The 22,381-nt window shown below is 36.5% G+C and overlaps 1 protein-coding gene across 7 annotated transcripts in view; it reads left to right on the top strand.

The window, feature by feature from the left end:
• The window catches only part of DENND4C (DENN domain containing 4C), a 158,329-nt gene that overhangs the window by 26,075 nt on the left and 109,873 nt on the right, over positions 1-22,381 (top strand). For 6 of the 7 annotated variants that reach the window (XM_074199885.1, XM_074199889.1, XM_074199890.1 and 3 more), the window contains 3 exons: positions 17,495-17,747; positions 18,385-18,454; positions 20,443-20,612. The exons of the other annotated variant lie outside the window; for it this stretch is intronic. In XM_074199885.1, the coding sequence (XP_074055986.1) occupies positions 17,495-17,747; positions 18,385-18,454; positions 20,443-20,612 (493 nt within the window). The remainder of the gene's footprint in view (positions 1-17,494; positions 17,748-18,384; positions 18,455-20,442; positions 20,613-22,381) is intronic. 7 annotated transcript variants of the gene reach the window in all.

Consider the following 22,381-nt stretch of genomic DNA (forward strand, 5'->3'; position numbering starts at 1 on the left):
GAGCAAAGGTTCTCTCATTCCCCTATGCCTCCCCTCTTCCATATCATTGCAATAGCTCATTGTAATAAAAAAATCTTATTATGTGAAATATCTTGGACTATTCCCCCTCTCCTTTTTCTTTCTCCCATTCCATTTCCCTTTTTTTCTATTGACTCCATTTTTACACCATATTTTATCTTCGAATTCAGCTTTCTCCTGTGCTTCATCTATAAAAGCTCCCTCTACCTGCTCTATTAACTGAGAAGGTTCATATGAATATTATCAGTATCATTTTGCTATACATGCAGTTCATCCTCATTAAGTTCCTCATATTTCCCCCCTCTCCTCCAATCTCCATGCTTCACCTGAGTCCTGTATCTGAAGATCAAACCTTCTGTTCAGCTCTGGCCATTCCAAAAGGAACCTTTGAAATTCCCCTGGTTCATTGAAAGTCCATCTTTTTCCCTGGAAGAGGACATTCAGCCTTGCTGGGTAGTTCATTCTTGGCTGCATTCTAAGCTCTTTTGCCTTCCGGTATATTGTATTTCAAGCCCTATGAGCTTCCAATGTAGTTGCTGCTAAGTCCTGTGTGATCCTGACTGCAGCTCCACGATATTTGAACTGTGTCCTTCTGGCTGCTTGTAATATTTTCTCTTTGACTTGGGAGTTCTGGAACTTGGCTATAATATTCCTGGGGGTTGGTTTTTTGGGATCTCTTTCTCGGGGGGATCAGTGGATTCTCTTCATTTCTATTTTGCCCTCTGCTTCTAGAATATCAGGGCAGTTTTCCTGTAGTAATTCTTTGAAAATGATGTCAAGGCTCTTTTCCTGATGATGACTTTCAGGTATTCCAATAATTTTTAAATTATCTTTCCTAAGTCTGTTTTCCATATCAGTTGTTTTTTCAGTGAGATATTTCACATTTTCTTCCAATTTTTCATTTTTTTGGTTTTGAAGTATTGATTCCTGATTTCTGGTAAATTCATCAATCTCTCTGAATTCTATTCTTTGTCTGAAGGATTTGTTCTCCTCAGAGAGTTTTCTTATCTCTTTTTCCATCTGGCCAATTTTGCTTTTTGAAGCATTCTTCTCCTCAATAACTTTTTTGAACTGTTTTATCCATTTGACCTAAGCTGTTTTTTAGCATGCTATTTTCTTCAGCATTTTTTTGGATTTCCTTGACTAAGCTGCTGACTTCATTTTCATGTTTTTCCTGCATGTCTCTCCTTTCTTTTCCCAGTTTTTCTTCCAACTCCCTCATTTGCTTTTCAAAGTCTTTTTTGAGCTCTGTTATAGCCTGAGCCCAATTTCTGTTTTTCTTGGAGTCTTTAGATGCAGGAGCTTGTGTTTCCTCATCTTCAGACTGAGTATTTTGATCCTTCTTGGGCTCATTTGCAAAATATTTCTCAATAGTCTTCCTCTTATTTCTCTGCTTGCTCATTTTCCCAGCTTGGGCCAGGTTTTGGTGTACTTCCTGAGCTTTTGGGGCACTCCCACAAGGGTCTCAGTGTGTGCTTCTCTCTCTTCCCTCCTGGTCTGTGAATGACCATAAGCGCCCCCCTCTGCCACGGGCCGAGGTGGGGGGGCCCTGTTGTTCTATGGGGGCCTGGACTGCTATCAGGATCTGAATGTGGTCAGAGCCCCAGAGTCCTGTTCCTGGGGCTGAGGACAGAGCTCTGCAGTCTCTCTTCACTCCCCTCCCTGAACTCAATGGGCTCATGCCCTGGAGGCTCCTGCTTACCAGCTCCACCTGCTTCTGTTTCCGGGTCTGGGCTGAGGAAAGACCAAGCTACTGGCTGTGTGCCCTGAGGGCTGGGCACCATGTGCTCGTGCTTGCTCTGGCAGAGATCCCCCACTGTTTCCCCACTTTGTGCCCGGTGCTCCCCGGGGTGCAGCTCAGGTGCAGCTGCTGTGAGCCGCGGCTCCCAGTGCCCTGGGGCTGCCTCCAAGAGGCTGAAGTGCTTTTGCTCTGGCGGGCCACCCCTCCAACCTGGGGGAGCAGAGCCTTTCTGCTCTTTTCCAGGTTACCTTGAGTAGGAGAACTGCCTCACTGGGTCCCTTTGTGGGTTCTGTCTCTCGAAAGTTTAGTTAGAATCGTTAGCTTATGAGTTTTATCAGAGAGCTCCTAAGACTCTATCCCTTCTTGTTGCCATCTTGGCTCCGCCCCCCATTCCATGCTTCTTTAGAGTCTGAACAATCCAACTTTTTTATAGAACAATAGTACATTCATATACTATATTAGTTTGTCCTTTTAATCCATTTTTGGAAACCATGCTCACAAGGTCCAAGCATAAAAACTCATATCGTTCCTCCAAGCCTTTGCTAGGAAACACCCCCAGATTCCTTACCAGTTTGACATAGCATAATCCCAGGTTCTTAATTGTACTTTTCTTTGGAAATTCTAGCTGGTTAGTCCTTCCCAAAATGTGATACCCAGAAGGGAACATATAATAAACTATAGTTTATGGTCTGATTAGGTCAGAGTACAGTAGAACTATTGTTTCTTTAGTTCTGCACACTATATTCCTTTTCATATAGCGTAAGATGTCATTGATTGATTGAATGATGTTAGTCCTTCATTCTCGAAGATCATGATATCAAGGAGGTGATGCCATGACAAGTACATGAATTGAATTTGAGTGAGGAGATGCTTGTGCTAAGTCACTAGCTTTACTTTCTCCTCTAGGGCCATCTGGATCCAGTGACCAGATATGAATCAGAACAATTGGAGATGCCCCAGAGGCGAGGCAGTCAGGGTCAAGTGACTTGCCCAAAGACCCACAACTAGTAAATGTCAATTGTCTGAAGTTGAATTTAACTCCTGTCATCCTGACTCCAAGACCTGTGCTCTATCCACTGCCCACTCATTCCTATTAAAAATCAATCGAAAACAAAGACATTTTTTCTTAAAATAAGAAGCATCTATTCCAAACCATCTGCAGGCATTATCTATAATAATAATATGCTAGAAGTCTTCCCAAATGAGATCAAGAGTGAAACAAAGATGTCCATTATCATCACCATTACTCAGTGTTGTACTAGAAATGCTAGCAATAACATTATGAGAAGAAGAAATTGAGGCAATCAGAATGGGCTAAAAAGGAAATGAAAATATATTTTTGGAATCAATATGATGGTAAACTTGGAAAACTAAGAGATTCAACTAATAAATCAGTTGAAACAAAGAAGATTTTTTGCAAAGTAGTAGAATATAAAATAAATCCACATGTTATCAGTATGTATTTAACCTTGAAGATGACATTAGTTTTTATGGGCTACCTTATTACATAATCAACCACATTGACTTTATAACTCACAAAAATCTCCCAGCTCTTTTTCAGATAAACTTTGTTTAGCCATACCTCTTCTATTTTATACTTGTGAAATTGTTTGTTGTAAATAAGCATCTAATTATTTATCTTTATTAAATTTTAATCTTATAGATCAAGTCCAACATTATAGTTTATTATCTATTCTTCCCACGTTTTTATTATCTGAAAAATAGGTAAATATATCATCAATACTTTTAATCATGTCACTGATAAAAGTGTTAAAACAAAATAGTACGATGGAAGGATCCCTGGAGTACTCTACTAAGAGACATCTTAATAATCTTAATTACTGTGGTAATTCTGTGGTATGCCTTTTTTAATATGATTTAAAAATAAGTTTTATTGATAACATTTGTTATGCAAAACCAATTGATAAAACTTATTTCATTGAAATTAATCTAAGCTTAGCTGCTATGATTTTATTCTTATTTTTATATATATATTATATTTGTCCATATTTTCTTTATCAGTTCATCTAAACTTCCATAAATTTCATGAATTCTTTTGTGGTCATCATTTATTATGATATTATGATATTATAACATTCACTTGCCACAATTTGTTAAGCTTTACCCCAGTTGATAGATATCCATTTTATTTCCCATCTTTTAGGTACCATGAAAAGAACTGCTATGCATAATATATTTACCTTTGTTTCTTCCCATCTTTGATGTCATTTATTCTATAGTGTTTCAGTGGTTCAGAGGGGATTTTTTTGCAAGGCAATGGGGTAGGTAGGTAATTATTTGATCTCAGGTCCTCCTGATACCAGTGCTGGTGCTCAAAGGTTTTGAAAAGTTAGTGACTTTGTATAATTTCAAATTATTTTCACAATTATCAGATCAATTCAAAACTCTTATCAATATTAAATGGATCAGGGGTGGCTAGGTGGCACAATGGATAGAGCACTGGCCCTGGAGTCAGGAGTGCTTGAGTTCAAATCCAGTCTCAGACACTTAATAATTACCTAGCTATGTGGCCTTGGGCATGCCACTTAATTCCATTTGCCTTGCAAAAATCCTAAAACAAAACAAAACAAGAGTGTAAGATAAAACCTCAAAGTTCAATTTCCTTTCCTCAGAAATGATTCAGAGCATTTTTATGTGGTCACTGTTAATGTGCTTCTTTTGAAAACTCATCCTTTAGACAACAAAAATGTGTATACCCTTTGATCCAGCAATACAACTACTGGGCCTATACCCTGAAGATATTATGGAAAAGGGTAAAAAAATCACTTGTATAAAAATATTCATAGCAGCCCTGTTTGTGGTGGCAAAGAATTGGAAATTAAGTGAATGTCCTTCAACTAGGGAATGGCTTAACAAACTGTGGTATATGCATATCATGGAACACTATTGTGCTATTAGAAACTAGGAGGGATGGGAATTCAGGGAATCCAGGAAGGATTTGCATGAATTGATGCTGAGTGAGATGATGAGCAGAACCAGAAAAACATTGTACATCCTAACAGCAACGTGAGGGTGGTACTCAACCTTGATGGACTTGCTTATTCCATCCAATATTCAGGGACAATTTTGGGCTATCCGCCATGGAGAGTACTAGAGAAAGAATTGTGGAGTTTGAACAAAGACCAGAGAATATTACCTTCAATTTGGGGGTGGGGGACCATTAACTTATTATGTAATTTTGCCATCTCTTATACTTTATTTTTTTCCTTAAGGATATTTCTCTTTCATCGCATTCAACTTAGATCAATGTATACCATGGAAACGATGTAAAGACTAACAGCCTGCCTTCTGTGGGGATGGGGGGGTGGGAGGAAAGCAAGAATAGGGGGAAAAAATTATAAAACTCAAAATAAATAAAATATTTCTTTTTCTTTTAGGTTTTTATTTTTTATTTTTGCAAGGCAGTGGGATTAAGTGACTTGCCCAAGGCCACACAACTAAGTGATTATTAAGTGTCTGAGACTGTATTTGAACTCAGGCATTCCTGACTCCAGGGCCGGTGCTCTCTCCACTATGCCACTTAGGTACCCCTTAAAATCTTTCTTAAAAAAAAGAAAATTCATCTTTTAACCATTTATCTATTTTTAAAAAAGATTTTTATTGTGTATATACATATATGTGTGTGTGTATATATATATATATATATGTATATATATATATATATATATAAACTACAGTAGTAGAATGTTGATATAAAAAAAAATGGGCCCTTCCAGTGATGAAGTCTACTATTCTCCAGTCAAAGAGGTGATGTATTAAGGATGCGGAATGAGACAGATTTTTAAACATGGCCAGTGCAGATATTTGTTTTGCATGATTATATATATTTTTTACAGGGTAGGAGGAAGAAAAAATCTTGTTAATTGAAAAAATAGCTTAAATAAGATAGCTTTTTGTTTCTAGGAGAAACTCATTAAAGGAGATTTGCAGTTACTTGAAGGTAATTCAGCATATTAGCCTCTTTTCTTATGAAATTATTAAGCCTTATTATAAGCCAAGCACTGTGGAATCCAAATATAAGCAAAAAGACAATTTTTGTGACTTTACATTCTTATTTTAAAGCAAACTTTCAACATATTGTTATTTATTCTGTTAAATATTTCCCAATTATAATGTAAAAAAATTTTGAGTTCCAAATTCTTTCCCTCTCTCTTACCCTTCCTCCTTCCTTCAGAAGGCAAGTATTTTGATATTGATTATACTTATGAATTTATGCAAAATATATTCTCATATTAGCCATGTTACAAAAGAAAACAGGCCAAAAAACCAAGAAAAATAAAGTAAAAAGTATACTTCATTCTTCATCTGTTTTCTCTCTGGAAATTGATAGCATTTTTCATCATGGATCCTTTGAAATTGTTTTGAATCATTGTCTTGATCAGAGTAGGTAAGTCTTTCACAACTGATCATTGTATAGTATTGCTGTTCTAGTCCACACTGCACTCCTGGTTCTGATCACTTCACTTTACATCTTACATAAATGTCTTTCCAGGTTTTTTTGAAGTCATCCTGCTCATCTTGTCCTACAGCTCATTAGTATTCCATCCACAATCATATACCTTAACTTGTTCAGCCATTTCCCAATTGATGGGCATCCAATTATTTGCTGTCACAGAAAGGAGCTGCTATAAATATTTTTGTGCAAATATTTACTTACATTCTAATGGGGGAAGCTAAAAAGAGAAGTGGGTGAGGTGGGTGGATGTAATGGAGGGAAAAGGTAGAGAAAATCTGGAGGGGCAGCTAGGTGGCGCAATGGATAGAGCACCGGCCCTGGAGTCAGGAGGTCCTGAGTGCAAATCCAACCTCAGACACTTAATAATTACCTAGCTGTGTGACCTTGGGCAAGCCACTTAACCTCACTGAATTGCAAAAACCTTTTTTAAAAAAGAGAGAAAATCTGGAGAGGATGCTGTGGGTAGGTGCCTTGAGGGAAATGACTCAATATGCCTGAGAGGAGCCGACCAATAAGGGGTTGTAGGGCCTGAGTCTGTTAGTCATTAAATATTTATTAAGCCACTTTTACTTGCCTTACTACATGCTAAACACTGGGTTTGGTGGGGGAAACAACCTGAAGCAAAAGATAGTCCCTGCTCTTCTGGAGCTAATGGGGGAGACAAAATGGAAACAAGTATGTACAAACAAACTATATTCAGGATTAATAGGAAATAATTTGAAGAGAAGAAGCATTAGGACTAAAAGGTTCTAATAAACTTCCTTATAGATGTTATTTTAGTTAGGATGTGAAGGAACCTGGAGAAGCCAGGGGACAGAGTTGTGGAGGGAGAGCATGGGGGATAGCAGTGAAAATGAACACCTGGAGATGAATGTCTTGGGGTGGCTAGGTGGTGCAGTGGATAGAACACTGGACCTGGAGTCAGGAGTACTTGAGTTCAAATCTGACCTCAGACACTTAATAATTACCTAGCTATGTGTGACCTTGGGCAAGCCACTTAATCCCATTGCCTTGCAAAAACTAAAAGAAAAAAAAAGAGAGATGAATGTCTTGAGCCCCATATCATTGGTTTGAAGAGGACTTGATAAGTAATAAGATAGGAGACTGGAATGGTAGAAGGGCTTTGAATTACAAACAGAGGATTTGGTGTTTGATCTAGGGTGGAGGAAGGAGGAGGATGTGATGGGACTAATGTTTTAGGAAAATCCCTTTGGTAGCTGACTGAAGGATGGATTGAAGTAGTGAGAGGTATGAGAAATGCAGACTCTTCTGTAGGCTATTGTCATAATACAGTCATGAGGTGATTAGGGTCTGTACCAGAATGGTGACAGTATCAGAGGAGAGAAGGGAGTAAATTACAGAGCTTTTACAAAGGGGAAATCAATAGACCTTGGCAACAGATGATTGCTTTGAATATGGTTTGGAAACTGGCACCACTAGGCTGCTTCTTTTTTTCATTGATTCCCTTGAGACTTAGAACTTTTGTTCTTCCAGATTAATTTTATTATTTTTTTAGCTCCTTAAAATAATTCTTTAGTAGTTTGATTTGTATGACACTAATAAGTACATTTATTTAGGTAGAATTGACTTATTTATTATTGGCTTGGCCTATACATGAGCCATTAATATTCCTCCAGTTATTTAGATCTTTATTTTGTGAAAAGAAGTCAAGGATGACATGTAGATTGCAAGTCTGGGAAGCTAGGAGCTTGGAGTTGCCTTCCACAGTAAGAGGGAAATTTGAAGGGAAAAAAATGAGTTTACTTTGGAACATGGTGAATTGAAGATAGCTACTAAAGATCCAGTTTTAGATGTTTGAAAAGCACTTGGAATTGGAGATTGCAGATCATCAAAGAAGTTATGTGGATCACATGTGGTAAGTCCTCAAAGAAATGGGAATACCAGATCACTGTCTCCTGAGGAATCTACAGAGAGACCAAAAATCAACACTTAGAACTAAACATGAAACTACTACTCAGCTTAAGTTTGAAAAAGGAGTCTGACAGGGCTATATTATTGTCATCTTTGTCAAAATATTTTGGAGACACCTTGTTTCCTGGAGCTAAGACCCTGAGCTTGACAAAACAGCAATTCCTTTGCACTCTGGATGATCTCATCCTCTGGCAAAATGTATTGCTTTAATCAATTTAATCAATACTAATGAGTTGTAGGAAGAGATGAGCAGGATGATTTCAGAAAAACCTGGAAAAACTTATATGTAAGATGCAAAGTGAAGTGATCAGAACCAGGAGAGCATTTGTGGACTAGAACACCAATACTATACAATGATTGCACTCTGGGTGATCTCATCCTCTGGCAAAATGTATTGCTTTAATCAGGTGTTCACTGAAGGATTTATGTTTTTGCTCCCCCCGTTTCCCAAGGACCTGAGAGCCAATATCCATCACATCTCTTCACATGCTTATAATACTACACTCCTGTTCCCATCACAGAAACTCTGGTTCTGTATCCCCAGAGTAATTACGATCCTCCAAAATTTGAGACAAGCAGCTTAAGAACTGTCCCATGGGACCTAGGAACTCCATGCATGAGCCTGCTATGTGAACAGCAACTCAAGACCTAAAAATGATTATCATGGTCTAGACCTCTTGTCATTTATGTATATAGACTTTGCCTTTCCTCCAGCAAGATAAAGGCTCCTCCTCTCCCCCTCCCCCAGGGGGAGGTGCCACTTGAAAGTATTGTTTTTCCCACTGTGAAATTAAATTTTTTTGTGTTCTGACCTATCTCTAACCTGTTTTGTATAGCTCCAGCCACCTCTAAGGTTAGAGGTTAGTTCAGGTCCAGTTGACATTTTATTTATTTAACTTATTTACATCATGTAAAATACCAGGCTGGATGAATCAAACATTAGAATTAAGGTTGCTAGGAGAAACATCAACAATCTCAGATATGTAGATAATATCACTGATGACAGAAAGTGAAGAAGCCTTCAGATGAGAGTAAAATAAAAGACTAAAAACTGGCTTGAAGCTTAATATTAAAAAAAACGTAAGAGCTTGGCAGACTGGTTCCATTACTTCCTGGCATATAGAGGGAGATGAAAAGAAAATTGTCTCAGATTTTATATTCTTGGGACCAAAGATCACTACAGATGGTGATTGCAACCATGAAATTAAAAGATGTTTATTCCTTGGAAAGAAAACTATGGCAAATCTGGACTGCATAATAAAAATTAGATAACTTGTCAGCAAAGATCTGTATAGGCAAAGCTGTGTTTTTTTCCATTATAATGTATAGCTGTGAGAGCAGGACTATAAGGAAAACTGAGCCAGTGCATTTGAATTGTGGTGCTGGAAAAGACTTTTGAGAACCTCAAATTAATCAGTGCATCTCTTCATTAGAAGGTCAATTATTGAAACTTAAATACTTTTTACCAACATAATAAGAAGGCAGAACCCATTGGAAAAGACTCTGATATTGGGAATGATTAAAGGCAAAAAGAAAAAGGGATGTCAGCGGATGAGTCGGATAGAGTTATAGAAGCAGAAAATGTGAATAAACAACTGGCTCTTATGATTAGAGTTCTTGATGACCCTCCCCTCAACCCCTTGGGCAGCTTGGTGGTGAAATGGATAGAGCACTGGCCTTGGGGTCAGGAGGATGGGAATTAGAATACATCTCAGGTACCTGACACTTAACTAGCTGTGTGATCCTGGGTATGCTTATTTATGTTACACATTTGTCCACTACCTTCCTTCCCACCCCCATCCCCTTAACAACAAACAGTCTAGTAAAAGTTGTACATGTTGATTTGTGTTAAACTTGTTTACATATTAGTCATTTTGTGTATGAGGAGTAGGACTAAGGGAAAAGAAAGGAAACCATAGAAAGGAAGGAAAAACATAAGAGAAGTTTTAAAAACATGAACATAGTATTCATTCAGATTCTGTGGGGATTTTTGTGTTTTCTTTTCCTCTGAATGTGAATGGTATAGAATTGTCCTAGATCTCTGAACTACTGTGTACAATCTTTTGTGCCTATTCTAATCCAGTGGTCTATTACTCTATTTCTTAACCAGTACCAAGCAGAAACTCAACATCAGTCTCCATCCTTTCTCTAAAGTCCAACCATATACAGTTTTTTGTAGAGCAATAGTACTCCATAACATTCATATCCAATAACTTGTTCAGCCATTCCCTGTTTGATGGGCATCCACCCAGTTTCCAATTCTTTGCCACTACAAAAGGAGCTTGCTATAAATATTTTTGAAACATGTGAAACTTTTCTCTCTTTTTTGGTTTTGGTATTGGTTTTGTTTTTGTTTTTTGGCTAGGCAGTGGGGTTAAGTGATTTGCCCAGGGTCACATAGCTAGGTAATTATTAAGTGTCTGAGGTCACATTTGAACTCAGACCCTCCTGACTCCAGGGCTGGTGCTCTATCCACTGTGCCACCTAGCCTCCCCCTTCTCATTTTTTTTTATTATTTATTTTGAATATAGGCTTAATATTGGTATTACTGGATCAAAGAGTATGATTGAGTTTTTTGCTCTTTGGGCATAGTTCCAGATTGCTCTTCAGAATGGTTGGATTAGTTCATAACACCACCAACAGTGCATTTAATGTCCTAATCTTCCCACAACTTCTGCAACATTGATGATTTTTCCTTTTAGTCATCTTAGCCATTCTAATAAGTATGAGATGGTACCTCAGTTGCTGTAATTTGTATTTCTCTTATCACAATGATTTGGAGCATCTTTCATATGATTATATATATATAGTTTTTTGGGTTTTTTTTTTTTTTTTTTGCAAGGCAAATGGGGTTAAGTGGCTTGCCCAAGGCCACACAGCTAGGTAATTATTAAGTGTCTGAGACTGGATTGAACCCAGGTACTCCTGACTCCAGGGCCCGTGCTCTATCCACTGCGCCACCTAGCCACCCAAATGCGCCACCTAGCGTCCCATATATATATAGTTTTAATCTCTTCATTTGAAAACTTCTTGTTCATGTCCTTTGACCATTTTTCAATTGAGAAATGACTGGTAACCTTGTAAATTTGATTCAGTTCTCTATTTTAGAATGAGACCTTTATCAGAACCCTTAGCTATGAAAATTGTTTGCCAATTTTCTGTTTTCCTTCTAATCTTGGATGTGTTAGTTTTATTAGTGTAAAATCTTTTCAATTTAATATAGTCAAAAAATCATCAACTTTGCAATTTATAATGTTCTTTATTTCTTGCTTGGTTTTAAATTTATCCTCTCTGCATGGATCTGACAGATAGAGTATTTCTTGATCTGTTAAATGGTCTATGGTCTGGCCCTTTATGTCTAAATCCTATACCCATTTTGACCTTAATTTTGGTATAGGTAAGAGATATGGGTTTCTGCTTAGTTTTTGCCATACTTTCCCAGTTTCCCCATCAGTTTTTGTTGAATAATGAGTTCTTTTCCTATAATCTGGTATTTGGGTTTGTCAAACAATAGAAATCTTTGGTGCTTTTTCTAATACACTGGTCTATTACTCTATTTCTTAAGCAGTACCAGGCAGTTTTGATGACTGATGCTTTATAGTAATACTAACTCCCCCTCCATGATCAGTCAGCAAAGGGGCATGAGTAAAAGTGCAACCAGTGTGCTAGAAATGGAGGCCAACAGAGACTGTATCATTGGCGTGGGGGGGGCAAGGTTTATTGATTGCCAGAAGATGAAGTGGGAAAGGAAATGATTTAGAATGAAGGGAATTTTTTTTATACCTGTTCCACAGGTATTCTAGGAGGCATCATGGAGGGAATGGGTAGAATTTGGTTGGTACTTTGGGATAGAATGGTTAAGGAGGATGGAGAATAGGGTTTGGATGATGATCTAAAGAGGTTTAGAATCACCAAAGTGTATGGGGAAAAAACAAGGTGTGAGAATGTTCATCACATGGAAGGTATCCCTCTTTATAGAAAAGGCTTGAGATAAGACAGGAAATAGGCACATACAGGGTGAACATGCTATTGTATCATGGTGGAGAAAGTCCAGAGAGTAAGGAACTGCTTAAATAGAGGGGTAAAAGAGCCCTGAGTTTAACTGACAACTTATTTGTACTGTTTATCTTAGGGATAGATAATGAAGGAAAAGTTATAGTTTATTCATTTTAAATGTATGTTGTGCAGTCAGTAAGCATTTATTAAATGTTTGCTGTTTGCTAGTCAGTGTGTTAAGCACTGGGATACAAATACAGAAAAGGTAGTCCTTACCCTCAAGGATATTATTTTCTGATGGGGAAGATCACACATAAAAAGAAACTAAGAAGCTGAGGGAAGCAGGAAGGAGGTATTCCAGAAGAGTGGGATTGTGGGATATGAAATGGGTAGTCTTAGTTCTTTCCTTAAATAGGAGTTCTGAGAGGGGCCTTCTGATTAGAGGGAGGGACTCTGGGGCCAAGGATACTTCTTAGGTATGAGTTCCAGGCCCAAAAAGATCTTTCCAGCTGAAGAAGGTTCTGGATCTTGATGGAAAAGTCCAGATTAGTACATGTAGTCTGATGGGAAATGAAGAGATGACTAGTTTGGTCACTCTCCTTAAATATTATAATTGGAATGGAAGAAAGTGAGATTGGTGACTTTGCACAGACTTCTCTCACTTAAATCCAATTCACTTTCATGCCATGGCATCACTTTCCTAATGTCTTGATCTTCTTGGAGAATGAAGGACAACAATTTAGAGTAATAGACATTTTTCATTTGGTCTTTATTGTTTGGATGGTCAGACTAGAATATTTTGAGTGGTTACAGCTCTCCTCTAGGATCCTCTCCAATATTTAGGACATCATCCCCAGCAAGAACATCTAAATGACTTCATCATGCCTGTAGAATCTTTATTACATTTTTATTTGTTTGCTGGATTTCCTCCATCAAAGTGATCAATGCTATTGGCAAGCATAGATACCCCTTTTTTCTGTGGTGGGGAGGTGAGATCAGAAAGGATAACTTATTAATGATCCTAAAGTTTTGAACAGGTTTATTTCTGATATATTTTCCTAAGAATCAGGTTACTCTAAGAATATTATTTCTTTTTTGCAAGGCAATAGGGTTAAGTGGCTTGCCCAAGGCCACACAGCTAGGTAATTATTAAGTGTCTGAGACGGGATTTGAACCCAGGTACTCCTGACTCCAAGGCTGGTGCTTTATCCACTGCTCCACCTAGCTGCCCCAGAATGTTATTTCTTAAAAACCACCAACAGAGAAGCATTTCCATGTACAAAGAAAAGAGAAGGGCTACATATAAAACTGAATCTTTACTACTTATAAATTTTTGTTAATTTCAAATTTAAAAGGACAGTATCAACACTTTCCTGTCCAGCTTGTCTGAACTTCCTTTTATTCCTTTCTATGTATTTTTATAATGAATCATTGGCATTGATTTTTTTAATCTTTGTCACTATTGCCCTTCCTTGTTAAAAAAAAGTTAAATGAAAACATTTATACATTTGTGGGATCTGAAAACCTATCTTATTGCTTGACTTCTTTCTGTCACCTCCCTTCCAAGAAATCCATTACTTTCATATAAAATAATTTGTCCAGCCATTCCTGAATTAATGGACACCCTGGGGTGTAAGGTGTATTCATGGAAGATTAGTATCTTGGTGTGAGGCTGCCAAGCCCTTTTCAGGGCTGCTTTCCACCTTTGATCCTTTGATGTCTACCTTAGCCACCTAACTCTTACCTGCACAGCAGCCACAGCCCAGTAAATCATTTCAGCAGAAAGGCTAAACAAGGTTGAGGGCAACTGAGGGAGTCTCAAACTCATTGGTGAGCAGTGGGAGGTGTCTACCCCAAGCATGTGAATTCTTCCACTGGTGGAATGGGCAGAGGAGAACAGTTTGTTCCAATGGACATGAAGCCGACTGAAGCAGGTATTGTGGAGTGCTTGGAGCCTGGTTAGACATTGAAGTCACCAAGGTCATCCACTGCATCTAGAGCCATCACCATGTGTCTTGACTCTTGTTATGCTGCTGGACAATGATGTCTTTGGAAGAGAGAATGAGGCAGATGACATGGTCCAACTCTACCTCACTTAAATCCAATTTATGCAGGCATCAAAAGATATCACCCATACTTTACCATTTCTCAAAGTCCTGCGGCAGCAAGCAAGTGACAAAGCAGCAGGTACGGATACACTGGGAGCTGTAGTCATAACCCTGCACATAGGTGGCCCAGGCCACAGGGTGGATTCTCCACTGAAAACAGCCCTGAGGTTCTGCACCCCCAGGTGACTGAGCAGCCCTTTTTAAGGATCATACCATTTGCTTTCTAATGTGAAGAAAGGACTAGAAAATGTACCCTAAAAATTGTCCGCTTATCCAACCCTTACCTGATTACTGCAGTAGGCAGAGTTCCCACAGTGAAGTCAAGACACAAAAATATCTGCAAAAACTTCTTCAAAGATTTCCACTGCATGGAATGTATGCACACTCATAGACAATACAAGATTCAAAGGATGTTAAGAATGAACAGTTCTTATTGCAAGAGAGCCCAGTAAGTATCATATCAAAATAGCAGCCTTGATTAAAACAAAGATGACAAATGAAGGTCAGCTTACTGAAGTTGGAGATGGATACACATTTTTCTGGAGTGGCAGCAGTGAAAAGGAACACTATGAAGTTGGGGTAGGTTTTGCAATCAAAACTATCTAGTCAGCATTCTTGAGTGCCTACCAAAAGGAGTGAATGACAGGCTCATGACAATGAGATTGCCACTTTTCCAGGAAAATGCCATGCCACCATCATCAGTGCCTGTACTCCCACTATGATGAACATTGAAGAAGTTAAAGAAAAATTTTATGAAGACCTGGAGACCCTTATCTTCAATATACCAAAAGAGGACAAGTTTATAATTCTGGGTGACTTTAATGCTAGAATAGGCTCAGATTACCTGACATGGCAGGAGGTCCTTGGGAAGAATGGAATTAGAAACAGCAACAGCAAGGTCACCTATTACTGAAGACTTGAGCATCTCACAACCTTCTCATCACAAACACTGTCTTCCATTTACCTAAACACAGTAAAACTTCCTGGATGCACCCTTGTAGAAAACATCGGCATCTAATAGATTATGTGATCATTAAGGAGAAGAGACAGAATGTGAGAGTGACAAAGGCACTGTGTGGTTCAGAGTGCTGGACTGAGACACAGACTCATCTTCAAGATAAATATTCACATTAAACCAAAACAGTGGTCACAAGGCAAAATGAATACTAGAATTAATATCATGAGATTAGAGTATCTCTCTAAGCATGTATTTGTTACTAACTTGGAGGAAAACTGAGCCAACATTCAGTTGGCAACAGTGAAGCAGAAAAAGAGTGGGTCCTTTTCAGAGGTCTGGTGTTTAGTACTGCATTTGCTCATCTGGGCCGAAACATCAAGACTGGTTTGATGAAAATGATGGGGAAATACAGAAACTGTTAAATGAAAAATGAGAACTCCTCAAGGTTTACCAGCAGGATAGTTCATCATTTCTTTTTTTTTCCCCCAGTCTTTTTTTAAATTGTTTTTTGACTTTTACAATTTTCCCCCAATCTCACTTCCATCCCCCAACACAGAAGGCAGTCTTATAGTCTTTACATTATTTCCATGCTATATGTTGATCAAAATTAAATGTGTTGAGAGAGAAATCATATCCTTAAGGAAAAAATAAAATATGAGACAGCAAAATTACATAAGATACCTTTTTTAAAAATTAAAAGTAATAGTCTTTGGACTTCGTTTAAACTCCAAAATTCTTTCTTTGGATACAGATGGTATTCTCCATTGCAGATACCCTAAAATTGTCCCTGATTGTTGCACTGATGAAATGATAGTTCATCCATTTCTAAGAAGACAGCATTTCATTTCATCAAATGAGTACGAGCGAAGCTTTGAGAGATGAAGGACTCTTGGCTCAGTGAGAAGGCTGATGAAATTCAATTTTATGTAGACAATAACAAACCAAAATTTTTTTTATGATGCCCTAAAGGTATTTATGGGCTGAAGACCTATGGTGCATCTCAACTACTAGGTGCTGATGGATCCACATTGATTAACAATAGAGACATGATCCTAAAGAGATGAGCTGAACACTTTCATAGTGTTCTTAACAGATCATCAGCAATGAATGTAGAAGGCATTAACCATTTACTTCAAGTTGAAGTTAGTCAAGCTGAAGTTCCAACTGAAGAAGAGGTTTTTGAATTCCATTAGGCTCCTTTCAAGAGCCTAAGCATCTGGTACTGATATTATTCTAGCTGAGATCTATAAGGTGGGGAGTCCATTGCTCATCCAAAAACTAACTGAAATTTTCCAGGTTATATGGCAAGGACTCAAGGATGCCTCCATTGTCCATCTCTATAAAGGTAAAGGGAATTGTCCTGTGACAATCACAGGAGTATTTCTCTTTTAGTCAGTGCTGGTAAAATTCTTACCAGAGCCCTCATTAGGCTGATCCTCATCTGGAAGATGGGCACCTCCCTGAGAGCCAGTGTGGCTTCAGAAAGGGTAGAGCAACAGTTGATAAAGTGTTTGCTGCCCCACCCCACCCCCACTTTAAAAAAAAGCTTGAAATCTTCTTTTAGGAAGATAATTTGGGCAGCTCTCTGGTGAAGAGAAAGACTGAAAAGTGGGAATCCATTTCAGAGATCTTTCAGTAGTTCAAGGGAAGAGATGAATAGGAGTGTTGGCCTTGTGAAAGACAGATGTTAAATTGTCGGTACAGAGGTAGAATTGTTGGAACTTGTTAAAAGATTGATTATTGGAGATGAGAAAGAAAAAGAAGAGTTAATGCTTACTGAAAAGTTTTTTAATAAGAGCAAAGAGAAATAAGAAAATTTGCAGGAGAGATGGGTTTTAGTTGATATAAGGGAGGATGATGGGCAACAGAATGAGCTTCATTTTGAGATGTTACAGTTGAGATGCCTTATAGATCTTCCATCTAACAGGTACCTGATGAATGATATGGGATAGCTCAGGATAGAGACTGGAGTGAGTGTATTTGTGATTCTGTGTATGTGTGTGTGTAATATATGCTCATAGGACCAAATTTTCAACTTAACTACCATGAACTAAAATTTTAAAATGTTTCTGAATTAATCTTTTGAATCATTTTTTGCTACCTTTTAAAATTCTTGCCTAAATTTTGAGATATTATTTGTCGAAATTTCTTTGTTCTAGACAATTATACTTTGTTTAGTTTGCAATTTCAGTTAAAAATCAGTTTGTGCATGTTAGGTAGGTAAATAATAAAAAGTAAACAAATTTTTCCCCTTTCTATTGCAGAGTATTATATGAAGGGAAAGAACGACTTATTTCAGGTTGTGAAGTGATCCAAGCTACACCCTATGGTCGTTGTGCCAATGTCAACAATAGTTCAACAAATTCACAAAGAATCTTTATCACTTATCGAAGGGCTCCTCCAATAAGACCTCAGAATTCCTTGGCTGTAACAGATATCTGTGTTATTGTAACTAGTAAAGGAGAAACTCCTCCTCATACATTTTGCAAAGTTGACAAGAATTTAAACTGTGGAATGGTAAGAAAAATTTTGGATGATTTGCACATTAAAGATTTGGGGATAAAAAAAAATCTGCATTTTATTTTATATTCAGCATTTAAATTTTTATCATTTTTGTCTCTTGCCACTTAAAGGTCTGTCCCCTACAAAAATTAAATGATCTCTCTTAAACATTTCCTTATAATGCTTAGATTACATCAACATTAGAAAATTGGGAATTTGGTAGAGTAGCAATCTGAAGAAGTAACAGTAGAGTTGTTTCAGTGAATCCTCTCTACTCTCCTTCCCTTGCTCCATTTCTGAGCATCTGAATCTTCTTTTAAGTGAGCACTCTCAAACCTTAATTTATAGTTGGTCTAGATTTCTTATGAATACTGACCAGCAAGCCAAATTAGTAAGAACTTCTTGAAATAAGGGGAATACTCCTTATATATTATTCTTCAAATTTAGTTTTTTATCTGTGGCTCCAGTTTCTTTGTTATAATTCTCCTCTTTATGTGCTGTTACTTTTAAGTTTGATAGTCTTGGGTGTTGACATGTATTTGATTTTAAATTGCTACTCTGAAATCATAACAATTTTTAGAACATCTAATAAATTCTAAATTTGTTTTTTCTACTGTTGGATTTTTGTGAAATTTTAATTTATATTTTGTAGTGGGGTTCCAATGTGTATCTGTGTTACAAGAAGTCTGTACCTGCTTCTAATTCAATAGCATATAAAGCTGGTAAGTTATTTTTAAATTCTCCCCTGTTGGTATATTTATTAGCACACATTAATACTTTAAGAGAAGAGATGAATGTTTCCTTATTAAATTATCTTTTATATTGTTTTTTGTTTAAAATTTGTATTTGAAATAATGCTTAAAAATAAAACTCTTTATAGCATGCATTAAACATTTTCTCCTTAAATGTTTATTAAATAATATCTTTCATGGTAAGAATGTGTGGTTAAAGTTTTGTTTTTTTCCTAATTCATTAAATTAAAATACTGTATATTTTATTGTGCAAATTGAGGATGGTTGTCATATTATATTTTGGAGGTCAACCTATATTTTTACTTCTTATATTTATTTCTTTAATTTGTAGTCATACTTTAATTTTCACCAAAAAAGTAGATTTGTTTTCTTTCTTCCATTGTAAACCGCCCCAAGCCATTAAAGAGGGGTCAAGGGAGAGTTGGGATAGAACTAATGAGAAGCTTTTCCACCAAGATGTAATCGAGACATCTCTCAGTGCTGCATAGCATAATGGAAATATCATGGGTTATAAAGATTTTTAAAACATGACTTTTCTTTTCCCTTGATATCTTGGAATTAGAATATATAATGAATCCAGTTGTGAAATAAAGCAAATTCTATATTATCATAATGGTGAGAAGTAATCATATCATTGTGTATGCACAGTTCTTTGGGAAAATATTAAAGTTGATTTTCAGTTAATATTAGCTCTTATTGAGGGTTTTTTAAAAATTCTAATTCTTAATCCTTTCTCTCTTCAGCTTGAGCATTATTAGACTCTCTTTTACCATTAAAAATGAACTACATGGGGGCGGCTAGGTGGTGCAGTGGATAGAGCACCGGCCCTGGAGTCAGGAGTACCTGGGTTCAAATCCGGCCTCAGACACTTAATAATTACCTAGCCGTGTGGCCTTGGGCAAGCCAATTAACCTCATTTGCCTTGCAAAAATCTGGGGGGGAAAATGAACTACATCTAAAAACTTAACCTCATATTACAAAAGTGTTCAAGTTTTATGAGCAAAATTATGTTAGAATCTAGGCCTTACAGTACTGTATTTTTAAAAATTTTAGTGCCAGGAAAATCTTTGGTGAGTCAGTAGCAAGTTGTTGTCTGACTCTTGACTTTTTAGATTTTCTAAGGCAATGAGGTTAAGTGGCTTGCCCAAGGCCACACGGCTAGATAATTATTGTGTCTGAGGTTGGATTTGAACTCAGGTACTCCTGACTCCAGGGCCGGTGCTCTATCCACTGCAACACCTAGCCGCCCCCTAACTCTTGACTTTTAAATGTACCAGGCCTCATGATGAGATTTTATATTAGATATTCTGAAAGTTACCAGCAATAACAGAATTTTAAGGAGGAAATGGTCACTATTCAATCTCTGATATTTTCCTCCATGACTACTCTGAAACTTGGAAGTTTTTCCAAATGAATTTAGAGGAGTTTCTGGCAATGTTTATTTAATTGGGCTTCTGATAGTATAATTTTTCAGTTTCCTGACCCAAGTGAGAGGGAAAGCTCTTTATATAATTTCTAAACAACTAGGTATCTCTCCAAATATTTCCTACATTTTTCCCTTTAGTAATAATTTGTGGCTGTGTTATTATAAAATTTTATATTTCTCTGTGGTGGTATTTCATTGATGCATCTAGGGCAGTTATTATTTTCTACATTTAATTTTCTTTGAATTAATAATCTATTTTCTTTTTTTCCTCATTTAAAAAAATCCCTTGTAATAAATATTTATAGTTGAACAAAACAAATGGCTGTGTCCAAAAGAGAGGGTTATATGTTATTGAACTTTTTATTCATGGTTAATAGGACATTGAAGGAATAAATGATAGATTTAATTTTTATAAGTTAATTTGGTACTTAATTTGGTCTCAAGTTGCAGAAGATCTGCTTTTCCAAAACTGAATTTTGTATCCTTTTACAATGCTAATAATTTGTATTTGCTTTTTAATTTTTCCCTAAAGGGTTAATTTTTAGATATCCTGAAGAAAATTATGAATCTTTTCCACTCTCAGAATCTGTACCTCTCTTCTGCCTTCCTATGGGAGCTACTATTGAATGCTGGGACCCCCAAACCAAATACCCACTTCCAATTTTTTCAACTTTTGTTCTGACAGCTTCTTCTGCAGAAAAGGTATATATATATATATATATATATATTTTAAAAAATCATTTTTATTATAAAGAAGATTTTCCTTTTAAAATTGGTCTATTTTTTCTTCATGATTATCATTAATAATAATAATAATAATCTTCATTAATAATAACCATTAAAAAGTTCTTGATTTTTAAAATAAGTATTAATTTGGCCATGAGTTGATTGACTTACTCCAATGTGTTAATTCAAATAAGATTGTATAGGAAACATTTCCAGAGTTAAAGGAAAAAACCTTTCCAGATTAGCACTTAAGTTTTCATAGAGATGCTTATATCAGTATCCTCTGTTGTTATTGTTTTTTTATTTATTTATTTTAGGTTTTTGCAAGGCAAATGGGGTTAAGTGGCTTGCCCAAGGCCACACAGCTAGGTAATTATTAAGTATCTGAGACCGGATTTGAACCCAGGTACTCCTGACTCCAAGGCCAGTGCTTTATGCCACCTAGCCCCTGTTATTGTTTTTTTAAAAATCATTTTGAATCAACAAAAATTGATTTGTTTGCAGATTACATAATCCTTTTGTGACTTAGTTGTTGGAAGTTGCTTTGGCTGATGCTATAGCTATTCGATATCTAATTATAAATTAGTCATCTTCCTTCACAGAAGTTGGCTTTCCAGTGATATCTGCTTTATTCCTTTTTAATTGGGTTTCTCATCTAGTGATTCATTATCAATAGGTTGTGGCTTAAAGTTATAAACTTGATCAAATGCATGAAATCTTGCTTAAAAGTTTAAATTTTAACCTTTAGTAAAATTTTGAGAATATGTGTACAGAATAATAGTTTCAGTCTGGTAGAATTGATTAGATGAATTGCTTTGTTTGGCATATTTAGTATTTTTTAAGGGCTTTTGAATCTGGGAAATAGGAATGTAGGAAACAGTGGTTTCATCTGTGCGAAAGCTTTTTAATTTAATGTAATCTAAATCATCTAATTGGTTTTTGGTGTTGTTCTCCAACTCTTCCTTAGTCATAAACTGCTCCCCTTTCCATAGATCTGACAAGTAAATGTGATAGGGTTTGCTCTCTTGAGTCCCTTTTGAAAACGCTAATCATTTGTGTGTCATGTGTATAAAAAGTAATAAAGCTTCCAGAGAACATTTGCCAGTTTATGGTGGTATTGTATTGCCAAAAAGTAAAGTCAGTTTTGTATTTTATATAATTTTGTTGTGAAAAAAATTATACTCTTATTTTTATAAAGAAATAGATGTGAGATGCTATATCTGACAATAGAATTTTATTTGATGGTATTTGTGATTTTATAAGAATGAAACATTTGTAGAAAAATTAGATTAAACATCAGAACATAAGTAAAATTGAAATTTCTTTTTGTGAAATTTTCATCTGATTACCTGTGAATATTCCATAAATTTCAATGTCACATTGTAGGATTATATAATGAAAAATAATCCAGTCAGTCTTGCTTTGATAATCCATTATTGTCTAGAAAAGTCCATAGCATGACTCTGAAGCTTATCAACTATGGCCCATAGTATTAACCCTTTCTGAACCAGACTTTTTTTCATGTCCAAAATGAGGTAGTTGGACAGGAATAGATGGCCTCCCAGGTCTCTTTTAACACTTAATTATATGATCCTATTATAAAAGGTACAGAATGAGACAGACATTTTTGGTCATAATTTTTTATTTACAAAAGACTTTTATTTGGATTGATGATGATAGAGAAAGTTAGTCAGTGGTAAAAGCATTGTACTTTCCCTCTGCCTTCCCCTCACCCTCAAAGAGCA

This window comes from Macrotis lagotis, chromosome X (assembly GCF_037893015.1).
Source record: "Macrotis lagotis isolate mMagLag1 chromosome X, bilby.v1.9.chrom.fasta, whole genome shotgun sequence".
In the NCBI taxonomy this organism is placed as follows: Eukaryota; Metazoa; Chordata; class Mammalia; order Peramelemorphia; family Peramelidae; genus Macrotis; species Macrotis lagotis.